This window comes from Nicotiana tabacum, chromosome 10, assembly GCF_000715075.1.
Source record: "Nicotiana tabacum cultivar K326 chromosome 10, ASM71507v2, whole genome shotgun sequence".
NCBI lineage: Eukaryota > Viridiplantae > Streptophyta > Magnoliopsida > Solanales > Solanaceae > Nicotiana > Nicotiana tabacum.
Genome location: NC_134089.1, coordinates 129159386 through 129173415, shown reverse-complemented (window position 1 = coordinate 129173415; position 14030 = coordinate 129159386). Strand labels below are relative to the sequence as shown.

General features: G+C 36.0%; 2 protein-coding genes across 2 annotated transcripts; one reads left to right on the top strand and one right to left on the bottom strand.

The window, feature by feature from the left end:
• Nucleotides 1-1213: 1213 nt before the first annotated feature.
• Nucleotides 1214-5745, bottom strand: LOC107807885 (transcription activator GLK1). Its single transcript, XM_016632337.2, has 6 exons — nt 4915-5745; nt 4451-4591; nt 3231-3614; nt 2550-2606; nt 2239-2376; nt 1214-1706 (listed from the first exon to the last, which is right to left on the bottom strand). Exons 1-6 carry the CDS (start codon nt 5428-5430, stop codon nt 1557-1559), a joined length of 1386 nt encoding a protein of 461 aa, XP_016487823.1. The 5' UTR covers nt 5431-5745; the 3' UTR covers nt 1214-1556.
• Nucleotides 5746-11374: 5629 nt separating this feature from the next.
• LOC142165376 (uncharacterized) lies at nt 11375-13614 on the top strand. Its single transcript, XM_075223943.1, has 4 exons — nt 11375-12107; nt 12258-12349; nt 12427-12611; nt 13332-13614. The coding sequence occupies exons 1-4, from the start codon at nt 11375-11377 to the stop codon at nt 13612-13614; spliced, it is 1293 nt and encodes a 430-aa protein (XP_075080044.1).
• Nucleotides 13615-14030: the final 416 nt, after the last annotated feature.

Below are 14030 nucleotides of genomic sequence, written 5' to 3'. Positions count from 1 at the left end.
AACAGCCTTCCATGTAGGTTTAAGTATAGTATGAACAACCATCTAGGAGCTCCATAGTTGTTACAGATTAATCTTCTCCATGAGCATTTTGGGTACTCACCCTCAAACTTCTTCTACATCTTTTGTATGGTGAAGCGCTGCATCTGATTAAGCTCTTCTTCTTATATCCCCAATTCTTCCAGATATTCAGCAACCTTAAGTATCTTCTGTACAATCCACGATGCCTGCATTGGTTTGCTCTTTCACAGACTAGCTCTCCTCCCATAGTAACAATGTATCCACTTTATCCATAATTTGTCCTTTTTGTTGCATATATTCCACAGCAATTTGCACACAGCTGCCTTGTTCCACAGTTGGATGTCCATAATGTTCATCCCCCCTGCTACTTTAGGCATACAAATTCTATCCCAAGCAATAAGTGCCCTATGTGATACATCAACACCTCCTGTCCAGAGAAACCTTTTACATACACTCTCAATCATTTGTATCAACTTCCTTGGTAAAGTAAAATTTGACACCAGAAAGTTTGTATTGAGAAGAGAACACTTTTAATGAGTTGCAATGTCCCTGCATAAGACAAGAACTTTGATGTCCAGCTAGTAATCCTGCCAATGATCTTATCAATTACTGGCTTTCTTTTTAAATTCAAAAAAGGTGACTATTGGTTTTAAAAGGTGCATGTTACGAAGAGATGAGTCTGTTGGAATTAACAGTTACGAAGAGATGAGTCTGTTGGAATTAACAGACTCCTAGAGGTATTATAAATACCCATATCATCTCCAAAACGAAATACATCGGAAATTTTCATCTCTTTCTCTTCTACTTATTTTCTACAACTCACAATATTCTGTTCTTGTGGAAAATTCGAGTTAATTGCAGAAACTCGGATTTCATAGGCTTTGTAGAATCCTGGAGGAATTCTGCCATAATCCCTGCAGCAACGAAATTGGGAGGCTTAAATTCCTTCGGGACAGTGACTACACTATCAAGCCTAATTATTTCGTCCCATATTCTGTTATTTTTCTAACATAAGATTGCTTAAGGAGTTCCTTTCTTTTTTAACTATATCTCTCATTCATTTGCGTGCATGCCCGGTATAATGCATGTGGATTTTGAGTGAAAAGAAAAAGATTACATGCATTATTCAAATAATTACTGTCAGAGTCAATGCAGAAATAAAGGTAGGAATTGAAGAAGAGAACCTTGGAGCAAGTTTACAAGAAGCTCTCGCTATTATTAGAATTCTCAAACCGGTGATTACATCATCACAAATAGATATATCAGTTCATGCATGTGCAAACCCCATCGTTAAGTTAAAGCATGTCCTTGCACATAACGAAACAAGAACAAAGTAGGACAACAAAGCTATGAAACAAAAGAAAAGGTTTTTCTGATATATGAGGGAAAAACTGCATTACAGATGATGGTGATGACAGATTGAATTCATCTTCATGCATCTCTACGTGCAGGAAATGTCGTCGAATTGAAGGGTTTCTTGGTGTAAGAGAACCCCAAAAAATTCCACCGGCTTTGCTAACTGCGCTGCCTCAATAACTCTATGCACAAGTTGGTGGTATTTTAGGTACCCCTTGACGTTGTAATTCTCCCAATACACTGTCGACAGCGGGAGGTTTCAGTCCGAGGGGAAGTGGCAGCCATGGCTTTGATAAAACATCTCCAATAGCCGCATCTATGCTCTCCTTTGACTGTCAATATTCATAAATATGTTAGTAAAACATATTGAAAGCTTCGAAACGGTACTAAGGTACTGAGCTAATATACATTAAAAATAAAGTTTCCCGAACATGAGCACTAATACAAATAAGGCGGACCTATGTATTATGTTGACGGGTCACCGGACCCCATAAACTTCAGCAGAAATTTTGTTTATGTATATGTGTATACCTTGAAAATTGTTAATTTAAATCATTTGACACCTTACACGCTAAAAACCTTTAGGAAGCATTGATTGAATATAATATTGTGCCCTGTCACGTTAAAAGCCTGAGCCCGCCTCTAAATACAATGACACCTAGTTCAACAATGACCTAAAGGGTTGCAAGTGTCATATTTTAGAATCATCGTTCCTTAAACATATTCAAGTGCATATCCGTTTAAAGTGACCATGTAAATAAAATTCATGTACGAGTACTTTCTTATTTTTAACTATTTGTACAATGCATGACTAAATGAAGAATCGTAAGACTAATTAAGGAGAGAGAGAGAGAGGGGGCATACAGGATGAAAGTCACAAGGAGGTTTGGGAAGAGGTTGTCCAGCTCCGGCGACGGCAGTTCGAACGCCAATGATGGGGTCTACTTTGTACATGGCGGCAGGGGGTGGAATGCCTGGGACTGGATGAGGAGCAGGATATCTCTGCATCAATTATTCTGACTATATAAGCCAAACTTTTTAAAAAGATAGTAGTACTATATATGCCAAGAAACACATGGTCTGTATTTACATAAATCCAAAAGTAATATATTAAATTGCACACTTCCTTAGAAGTAATAATTCAAAGAGCAATGATTAATTGATTGAATAGTTACCGTTGGTGCTATAGGTGCTGGAAAGTAAGTAGTTCCTGGGGTAAGAGAATTTGGTACCTGCAACAATAGAAAAAGGAGAATTTGTCATTTTATTCTTATAGTCAAACACAATCATTTCTAAGTAAAAAATGTTTAATTTTAAGGTCAAACTTGTTATTACTAAAATCATTAGTATCTCACTTACATTTAATTCATTTATGTTTCAACAAAAGCATACACTCTTTTCTGTTTTCTTGTTTAAATATTTTAAAAATAATCTTTCCTAAGGCATAATATAATTAAGTGATTAACATATTTTTTTGCAACGACAAACTTTTAGATAGACGACATAATCACATAGTTCAACATATTGATTTTACTCAAACAATTCAAGTTGGTGCAGTTAAATTTCTTAATCTAGAAGTTGATATCTTGGATTCAATTGTCAACTGCCCCAATCAGAAATAGTTCATTGCTCTAGCCCAGAATCATTTATCCAGCATAGGCTACATGAACCCTTAGTAGTTTACCGAATAAATTGATAACCCTCTCTATCTATCTTTGAAATATTTGAATTTTTCAAAACTCCATAAACATGCAGAAAAGAAATGCTATTCCATTTGGACCAAGACGTGTAATAAAAGATAGAGCTCCCCCCACCCCCCAACTCACCAACCAAAACCAAAAGGAAAAAGAACTCACCCGTTGATGATGTGGATGCCAAAAAGAAGGATCTACAGGTGGTGAAGGATGAAGATGAGGAGGATGAGCAGCAGCAGGCGGCCATACTGGTGATGGATGATGGTGAGGAGAAGGTGAAGGTGCTAAATGTTTCGGCCACATGTGCATATATGATTGGTCGACAGATGGATGACCCCATACATGTAAGGGTCTAAAATGAGGCATTGGAGTTGCCATTGGAGGAGGAGGAGGAGGAAATCCAATAGTTGGTGCAGGCCATGGGTTTATATCTCTCTTTCCTCCTCCGCCTCCGGCCACTGCACAGCCGTAGATTTGCCTTCTTTGACTCCAGCTCGCCGCCTCGGCTTCTCTAGCAAGTAAATGTTTCCTATGGGATCGATATTTCTGCACATTCAACAATTTCCATCAAACTACTTGAACTTGATATTTCGTGGGATGATTACAATTTTGAAGATGCAGTATTTATAAGCAAACGTTTGAAACAAATGAGAAGGGAGTATGGTGTAACCGGTAAAGTTGTTGTCATTACTAGCGGAACTAAATAGTCACTTGTGGGTGCTTGTCTTTGATAAGATTTAATAAATTTACATAGGCAATTATATATAAAGATATTAGATAAATATTAAATGAGCACCCACAACTAAACTCATTTTTTCTCTTCTTTCAGAATTCTTATCGACAAGCACCCACGACTTTAAAATCCTCTATACTCCACTGGTTGCCATGTGACCAGGGTGGTCACGAGTTCGAGCCGTAGAAACAACCTCTTGAAGAAATGTAGGGTAAAACTACATACAATAGACCTTTGTAGTCTGCGCCGGTTGCCCTTTTTGTAACAAACGACTTAGCAAGTCCTTTTTTTATACTTAAGTTATTAGTACGTTCATATGCTTTAGAAATTTGAACCCAAGAGGAAAGGAGGATCCATTTTTGTTTTTGCTCTACGAGTGTTTCCAATTTGAGCAAAGCAGAAAATTTCATATTTTCAGATGAAATCAGCTTCTCTCTTTAAAGAATATGCCATTATTGGGATTAGAGAACAAGGGAAAGTATACAAATAGTAATTTTCCTACTTTTCATCATTGTCTAATATATTCTTTTCCAAATGCAATGGTGTTCTTTGCCCAGAAGGGAGGACCATTTTATTTAACTATAAAGAAAATAAAAGGAAAGTGAAAAAACTAAACAGAAAGTTAAAGGAAAGGAAGAAGATTGAATACCTGAAGATGGCTAGCAATGTTATGGCGAGTGAGACAATCGATTCCCATAATTTCCAAAATTCTTGATGGGACTGCCTTATCTACACCTAGCTGCTCTACTGCTTGTACAAATCTTCTGTGCAATTCTGGCGTCCAATCCACCTTCACACAGTTCAAGAAAATTCCAAATTTTATCCACAAAACTCAACCCATCAAAAATAAATAAACAAAAATTTCCTTTAAATTCATAACAATGTACTAATAAAACATACTATCTCCCAACTTTACTGTCAATTATTCTACGTTTCTAACATAGGATTTGTTGACACACACGATTTCTCGTGAAGTTTGCTTCCCGCTTGTGAAATCCCATAAATATGAAAGAGAGTTAGGTTATTTGAAAAGTTATTTCCTATTTATCAAAGGCTGAAAAACTGATTAAAAAATTTTAATCTTCTTTTTCGGACTGATTTTTTTCTGTTTACCTTAACTTTTCTCTTCCCTTGAGGATTATTCTTGGATTGAGCAGATGACTTTTTGCCTTTATCACTTTCTTTATGCACAGGATTCTGATTCACTGGTGGTGTAGATTCTTCACTCTTTTGAGTACTCACAAATTCATCTCCCTGATAATTCAGGCTCGTTAACCCCGAACCAAGATCCGAAGCTGAAACAGATGATGCTTTTTCAACTTCCTCTTTTCTTAAACAACTCTCTTGTTCTACATTTTTTATAGTAGTAGCAGTATTATAGTTGTTCACATCAGATTCGTCTCCACTACTAACTGAAAATTCAGCAAAAATCTCTGCATCCATCTCCAAATCTGGTAGCGAATCTCCGTCGTTGATCCCCACAAAAAGGTCATCAAAATCAATACTGTCGAGCAAATTTTCACCCATAAAATCTGGAAAATCATCACCTCCTCCGATCGTAAAACTTTCCATCTCGTTAGCCCTTTCATCTTTGGTTGTTGTGTTACTCAAAGATGACACAGCAAGCATTACAATAACACAATAACCAAACACGTAATTATTTGAACTGCAGTTACGTGAATTTAACGTTGCATGCCAAAACTTGAACAAAACCTAGAAGCTGAGGAAAATGGTTTGGTTTATAGGGAGTATATATGCCGAAAATTGTTTATGTTTGATTTTGAGAAATGTCTTGTTATTTCCTTTTTGTTGTTGAAATAGTGGTAAAACTAGTGTAAGTATAGGGAGCGTGGAGAGCCAAAGATTTAATCTACACCACAACTTGTGTAAAGGGGGTGTCTCTAAAATTTGTAATTTTCTTTTTGTTTTGTCTTGTTCTTGTATAGAAATAAATATTTGTTTCCAGTATTAAAGGGTTTTGTGGATGGTCTTTTTTTGACATAGAAAAAATCTTATAGAAAAGTGATGGTGAGCTGTTTTATTAGATTTCTTTTAGTATTAAATTGAGAGAGCCTAAGGGATGAAAGGTTGCAAGTTGATGACAGTCAAGTCAGATATGGTAGGGCTGTGCTGGAAGTGGATTTATATATGTATTATGAGCTCATCTATATCTGTTGGAACAGTAAAAAAAAAGAGAAGATATTGTCATGTATTTGGTCATATTGCATTCTCAACATGTGTTTGCTTTAATTACAATAACATTCTCGCTTATATAATTAAGTTTGTATGTTATATAGAAACTTGTACTGGAAAAGAGACCTTCGAGTTTTCTTGTGAGTTGAATTGTCAAAGCCGAAAATACTCTAAACTAAATTTCTTGTGAGTATTATGATTATTTATTCCGTAAAGGGCCAAATATACCCTTATACTATGAGAAAAGATTCATTATTAGAAATCTGGGCAAAATCATCCAAAAAAAAACGATCAAAGTTAGTCGGTAATGGCCAATAACCGTCCAAAACGCGACCATTTACGTGTGGACGGTATTTTGAAGGTCGGAAGGACATACCGACCAAAGTTGGTCGGAAATTACCGATCAACTTTGGTCGGTCAATTAAATTCAAAAAAAAATATTGCCGGAAAAACCGACCAAAGTTGGTCGGTATTTTAATTATGTAATTAAAAAATGCACCATTTGGGAATCGAACTGGGGTCTGTACTGTGGCATGATATTATTCTACCACTAGACCATTAGTGCATTTTGTTTTAGGACTGTCTTTTATTTAATTTATACTCTTTAATTGTATTTTCGCACGAAAATAACCGACCAACAAAAAATAAAATTATCGACCAAAGTTGGTCGGTTTTTTAAAATGACCGGCCAAATTAACCGACCAATTTCGGTCGGTTTTCTTATATTAATTTTAATTTATTTTAAATGAAAAAAAATCAAAGTTGGTTGGTTTCTTAAAAAATAAATTTCGCGGGACTCAAAAATAGTTTTCCGCATTTTTTCGCCAAAGAAAACCGATCAAAGTTGGTCGGTTTTGTAAAAGAAAATTAAAAAATAAAATATTTTAAAAAATCGACCAATTTTGGTCGGTTTTTTGGCCGGTTTTTTGACCGACCAACCCTTGGTCAGTTGTTGCCGAATTTCTAGTGGTGATTTAAATTTACCTCTCTTTATACTTTGAGTCCAAATATACCTCTACCGTAATATTATTGGTTCAAATATACCCTTCTTTTATTAAATTTGTCCAAAATGGACATTTGATGAGGTCGATGCTACCTAGCTTACCACCTCAGCGCATGAAATGTGCATGGAAAAGGAAAATTATAGGGAAACCAAAAATAACAAGAAACGGTTACTTGAGTGTTCCATCGTCAACAACTAAAATTGGCAGTCAAAACTGGAATAGCATTGACTAACAAAAGATGTGGTGAGATGTCAAGCAATGATTTGTCCATCCTCTGCACCCTCAAAACAATGGTTATAGCAAAACACTTCCTGCCTTTAAGATGCCTTAATAACTGAACAGTCTCAATCAGTTTTACGATATAGCTAGCACGATTAATATCATTTTCTATTGAGTCATTTTCTTTGCATTCATTTCCTTCTCATTACTCTTCACATATGACCAACGAAATAGGATTAATAAAATCTTCTTGTGATCATTATAAATAAGATTATAGATCTGGGGAAAAAAATGAAACGATGTCTTTTTCATATTAAACGTCCTCAAATATTTTAAGATAACTTTAATTTATTAAAACGACAATATTTAGGATCTAAAGGAATATTAATTTTTTTTGGGAACTCCATGAGAATATAAATTACACAGAGATTTGATATATATTTGTGAAAGATACCAATAAAGCAATAATAGTGGTCCTGCGGACATTGCAATTCAAGACCTTATTATGCTAGTTGTTTTACCCCGTTTAATTGAATATACGCTACCTATCAAACTTGACTTCTTTTATACAGTGTGTGCGGCCAAATATTTTACTTGTGGCTAGTATTTATATCAATTCAAGCAATTTAATTTAAGCAGTTATAATAAGATAGGCGGTCTGAATCAAATCCCACACCACCTCAAGGCGGTAAAAAGAATCTGAGCAGTTATAAATTATAGTGAAAATACATGCGACTAAATCATAATTAAGGGATAACTTGTAAGCATAAACTTTAATTCATACCGGGATCTTGAACATGATAATCTTACATATAATCGTTATAGAAAACATACCTGAAGCGGAATCCATTATCTTGAAGCGGAAGCGTTAATCGATAAATTGGTTTCTCGCTCCTTGTTCTAGCTTTCGTTAATCTGGTATGTTCATCAAGTAACCGATCGGACGGATGAGATTTGCTCATTAATTAAATATTAATTATGGGCCTAATCTTATTGGGTCATATATACACGTAGGAAATAACTTACATAACTTTGTCTATGAAAATACATATATTGCATTCAGCAATTTGATATAGGCGCGGGCGGAGGCGGTCAGGATTTCAATCTTATGGGTTCTGGATTCTAATTGTTTTAAGTTATTGGGTTCTAAATTAATAATTTATACATATTCAATAGATTTTTTTTTAAAAAAAAAATAAGGTTCGAATCAAAACTACTAGGTTCGGCCAAACCCACTCTCGGCATTCTAGCTCCGCCTCTGGGCACGGGGCACCGGAAATGAATAAATTTTTCTTCTAATGGATGACTTATGAAAAAGGTAAGGATTATAGAAATTAGAATTCGGACAGAGATGTGTTACTGAAAGTCGTTCAACCTTGTATTATCGTTCACATTGTGACCTTAATATTATCTTATCCCCTTCTCAAGACTTCATTATGTTTAACGATGTTTTCTTGGAACTGATTTCTCGCGAGGAATGTCAAACTGTCGAAGTAGAGGGTTCCATCGTGAAAGGAGAAGATTTTTTTGCACCTCACTTAGTTTTTACATCACACGAATGATTACGCCATATATGTTTTTTACATATACATGTTGTTAGGTGTGCAAATAAAGTCCCACGTTGATAGCTAAAAAGATTGGGAGTCTAACCGTGCAAACTTGGCCCGAAGCAGACAATATCATATCATATTAAAAGTGCATTTGGGTTAGTTTAGCCCAACAGCTGGTATCAGAACCCAGATTCAGTGGGACGAGTATAGTGATGGCAGGATGATGGCGTGGGGCTCGGTTTCTTTGCCCTTACGAGCTTGGAGACGCGCACACAAAAAGAAGCTAGTTGCGGGTTTCGGTTGTCATATATACTCTGGCGATGTGGGTGACACATAGTGAATCTCGAAAATTGACTCGTGGATCGTGGTAATGGATCACGTAGAACTTAGTTCGAGAGGGAGATTGTTAGGTGTGCAAACAAAGTGTCACATTGGTTGCCCAAAAGATTGAGAATCTACATATAAAGTGTAAGGAGCTCTTAACAGTGTGAGGCATTTTGGGGAAAATCCTGCGGGCTTGGCCCAAAACGGACAATATCACACCATGTATTTGGGCTAATTTAGCCCAACACATATAAACTTGAGAAAAAGTTCAAATTGCCTTAGCATTATTTGGAAGTGTTCAATTTGGTCCATTCACAATTTTGCCATTAGAAAATCTTGTTATACACTATTGCCATTATGAATCTTTAGACTGAAATGAGTGACTTCCAACTTCCACGTGTTCAAAATTTTCGAAAAAAAAAGTCCAAAATTTTCCCTAATTTTTTTTTATATAATTTAAAATTATCCTCAGTTGGAGCTTCATTAGGCGTTAGGTGCAGAAATAGACTTTTTCCTAACTACATAAATAATGGTATTAGATTACAAAGTCTAATGGTGGACAGATAAATTGCTAAAGTTCAGCTAGCATATGGCATGCATATTTAACTGTTTTACTTATCAATTTTATTCACATAACCATGGAAGTAATATGTATATCTTTGCACGGTAATTTCTGTCCTTATAATTAAATTGATTAATTTGATATAAACATCGAGTATGAATAAATCAAAATTTATGTGGGTTTTTTGCTTTATTTTCTTGTATACTGTTAAAAAATCAAAGTACCAATTCCCACCCAGTCTAGGAAGTAATAATTCAACATAAATGCTTAGACATAGATCCAGTTCTAATATTGTTGAAATAATGTCTGATAACATGCAATATAATAAAATAAAAGGGAAAAATAAAACAATGGGCAAATTTCCAGACTGAGAATCGAAAAACATTACACAACAAAGAGGAAGTTGCAATATTTTGAACCACAGAATAAGATATATTTTACACAGGAAAAGTTGCATCCACTCAAGATTGATTTTCTTGAGGGTGTTTTTTGTCTGATACTTTAACCGACATTATTCATATTTGTGTCCAAAAATTGAAGAAATCAATGGCTTCCAATATAATATTCCGTAACCTTGTCTACTGTTATGTATTTTCCTTTTCACAGATCTTCTCCACATCAAATTTTCAATATATCATTTTCTCTCTTCTTAATACATGAAAATGGAAGAATTAAAAAAAAAAAAAAAAGTTTTGCACTGTTAACTTGTAGTTCTCCAATGAATGAAAACTTTGTGCTTCTTTATTTTTCATTTTGGTGGACATTAGTTCAATTATTTTCTTTGTCTGTTTCATAAGAAGTAAAATGAAGTTGCTAGCGAAAATATTTAGGCTTATGTAACATGATGTTTACCTCCTCAATTTTCATAAGCAGAATAGGTATGTCCATTTTTTTGCATCTGCCTGTGAAATTGGGTATGTTGTTGTTGTTGCCTGTGAAATTGAATTTACCTCTCTTGGCCACATTTGTACTTCAAGCTTCTAAACTACCTAGATAAGCGACTCTTATGATATACACACGTGTCATAGTTAGTTATAATTGTTATGCTTAGTTGTTATGAGCTTAGCTGTCATTAGTTGTCTAGTTATTCTTAGTTGGTTAAGTAGTTGGACACTTGTATATATAGTTAACCAACGAGTGTAATAAGATTGGTGATTATCATTTTCTTCCCAACTCTTTCTGCATATTCTCTCGAAGCTTCTGCCATTGAAGAGCTTGCTAGCTCAAGCTACAGCTCACTGATTCTCAAATATTTTGGTATGGTATCAGAGCGGGCGATGAAGATGAAGCACGTAAACTAATTTCGATTAGCAATCTTGTTAAGTTTTGCAAATCGATTGTGAATTCCCTTTTCAGTCATCTCATTTCATTAATGACAAAGTCGACGATTCCTTATACACATCCGCTATACCTTGGTCCATCTGATACTCCATGAGTAGTTCTAATTCCTGTAAAACTTACAGGAACTGAGAATTACAGTCTCTGGAGCAGGACAATGAAGATTGCTCTTCTAGGGAAGCGGAAACTAGGTTTTGTAACTGGTACCTGTACCAAGGAGTCGTGCACGACAGAATTACATGAACAATGGGAGAGTTGTAATGCAAGTGTTCTTTCATGACACATGAACATTGTATCCACAGAGCTTCTTAGTGGAATTGCTTATGCATCCAATGAATACCTTGTTTGGGAAGATTTGAGAGAGATTTGGCAAGGCGAATCGCATGAGGATCTTTCAATTACATAGAGCCATAGCTACTTTGTCACAAGGCATTGACTCTGTCTCAATTTATTTCACTAAGCTGAAGATACTTTGGAATGAATATGATGCCCTAACGCCTACTCCTAATTCAAAAGAGTATGTTGAACATCTTCAGCAACAAAGGCTATTGCAGTTTCTTAGTGGCTTAAATGATTCTTATGACCAAGATAGAAGACAAATTCTATTGAAATCTAAAGAGCCTACTATTAACCAAGCTTATGCTATGGTAATTGAGGATGAGTCATATCATGCTCTTAGTTTAGGCTCTATGAGTGATAAAACTGATCCAATTGCTATGCAAGTTAGTAAGGATCAGAATTACAGAGGTAAGAAGACATTCCACCAGTGTGAATATTGTGGACTTAAAGGATATACAAAGGAAATTTGCTATAAAATCATTAGTTACCCGAAGGATTTTAAGCGAAAGAAAAGGTTCAATACTGCTAACAATAATGGGAACCAATATGGTCGAGGAAATGGTAATCCTGGAGGGCAATTTGGTCGTGGTACTCAACAGCCCTTTAATGCTGCTAACAATGCTTCTACTTCAGCAAAAGGTGCTTCAAGATGTGATCTGCACAACACTCTTGCTACGAAGGTACCATACTTCACAAAGGAGCAATACAGGAAGATTCTAGGATTACTGAACAAAGAAACTGGTGATAACCAAGCCAATAGCCAAGCTAACATGGCAGGTATGGTTGCTAGTTTGATGTCACACACAATCACAAAAGATTGAATCATAGATTCTGGTGCAACTCACCACATAGCAGCTACTAAAAAATTATTAAATGATGATCCTAAGACCAAGAAGTCATCTTAGGACAAACTTCATTTACCAACAGGGATAAAGTTAGGATTTTCAGTATTGGTCAAGCAGTCCTACTCGGAGGAAAAACAGTGGACAATGTCCTTTACATTCCTGACTTCAAATTCAGTTTGTTATCAGTCTCCAAGTTAACTAGGCAACTCTCATGTTCTGTAAAAAATTTCCCTGATTTTGTATTATTTCAGGACCTCTTCACTAATAGGGTGAAGGGGACTGGTAGAGAAGATACTGGACTGTACATATATAAGGGAATAGGAGACATCAATAAGGAGGAGATACATAGCTTTGCAGTACCTACAACAAAAGGAGATTGCAACCTTTGGCGTATGAGACTTGGCCACCCTTCAGCTGGAGCAATAAAGATTATGGGGTTAGGAAGAGTTGTAAATAATGAATTATTGAATAAATGTATTGTATGTCTATTGGCCAAACATGCTAGACTAACATTTCCCACTAGTGAGTCTAGAGCTGAATGTCCATTGTCTCTTGTTCATACGGACCTTTAGGAACCTTACAAGGTTGCTACATTTGATAAAAAAAAATACTTCTTAACTGTTGTGGATGATTTTAGTAGATACATATGGGTATACTTACTGCAGCTTAAATAATAAGCAATAGTTGCTATCAAAAATTTCTTGCAGATGGTAAATAACCAATTTGGAACAATGGTAAAAGTTTTGAGATCTGATAATAGCACAGAGTTTCTTAACTCTCAATGTAATGAACTTTTACAAAGCCTTGGAATAATACATCAAAGCAGTTGTACTCACACTCCACAACAAAATAGTGTTGTGGAGATGTAGCAAGAGCAATAAGATTTCAATCACATATGCCAGTAAAATACTAAGGTATTTGTATTTCTGCAACTATGTACCTGATCAACAGAACACCATCTTCAGCCATCAGAGGGAAAAGTCCATACGAAATTTAGGGCATCTGAGAGTAATAGGTTGTTTATGCTATGCTACTGTGGTGCCCAGGGATGACAAATTGCTGCAAGAGCAAAGCCTGCAGTGCTCATGAGGTACTCTGAGAGACAAAAGAGCTATGTGTTAATGGAGTTGGCCTCTAAACAGTTCTTTATTAGCAGGGATGCGGTATTCAGGGAATTAGAGTTTGGTTTTACTTCCACACCACTAGCTGACTGTCCATTAGTTCCAAACCTGAGTATGCAGGCTTCCCAAGACCTGCCATTAGATCCAATCTGCATCAGTAGAGACATAGTCAACAATGATCTCGTAGAGGATCATACATTGGCCACTAACAATCCAGCAGAGCAGGTAGAGGAGACAGCTTCCCAAGGTGAGGAAGCACTGCCTGAAGAGTCACAACATGATCAACATGCAGTCCTCACAGAGTCATTGCAAGACTAAATATCTCAAGCAACCACTATTCTAGCATCACATATACCTCTCAGAAAAAGTACAAGAGAGTTCAAGGAACCTATTTGGATGACGGATTATGTAGCTCCAAGTAAGACATCTAGCAAATATCCAATGGCTAACCACCTGACATATGAATACACTACTCCAACCTATCATAGTTATCTAGCAAAATTCTCTACTTTGGTAGAGCCACAGACCTTCAAACAGGCAGCCAAGGATGAGGGGTGGATCAAGGCCATGCAACAAGATATTTAGGCCTTAGAAGACAACAAGACTTGGGAGGTAGTTGACTTACCTGCACGAAAGAATAATGTAGTTTCTAAATGGGTATACAAGATTAAATATCAAGCCGATGGTGAAGTGGAAAGGTTTAAGGCCGGACTTGTTTGAAAAGGCTATAGCCA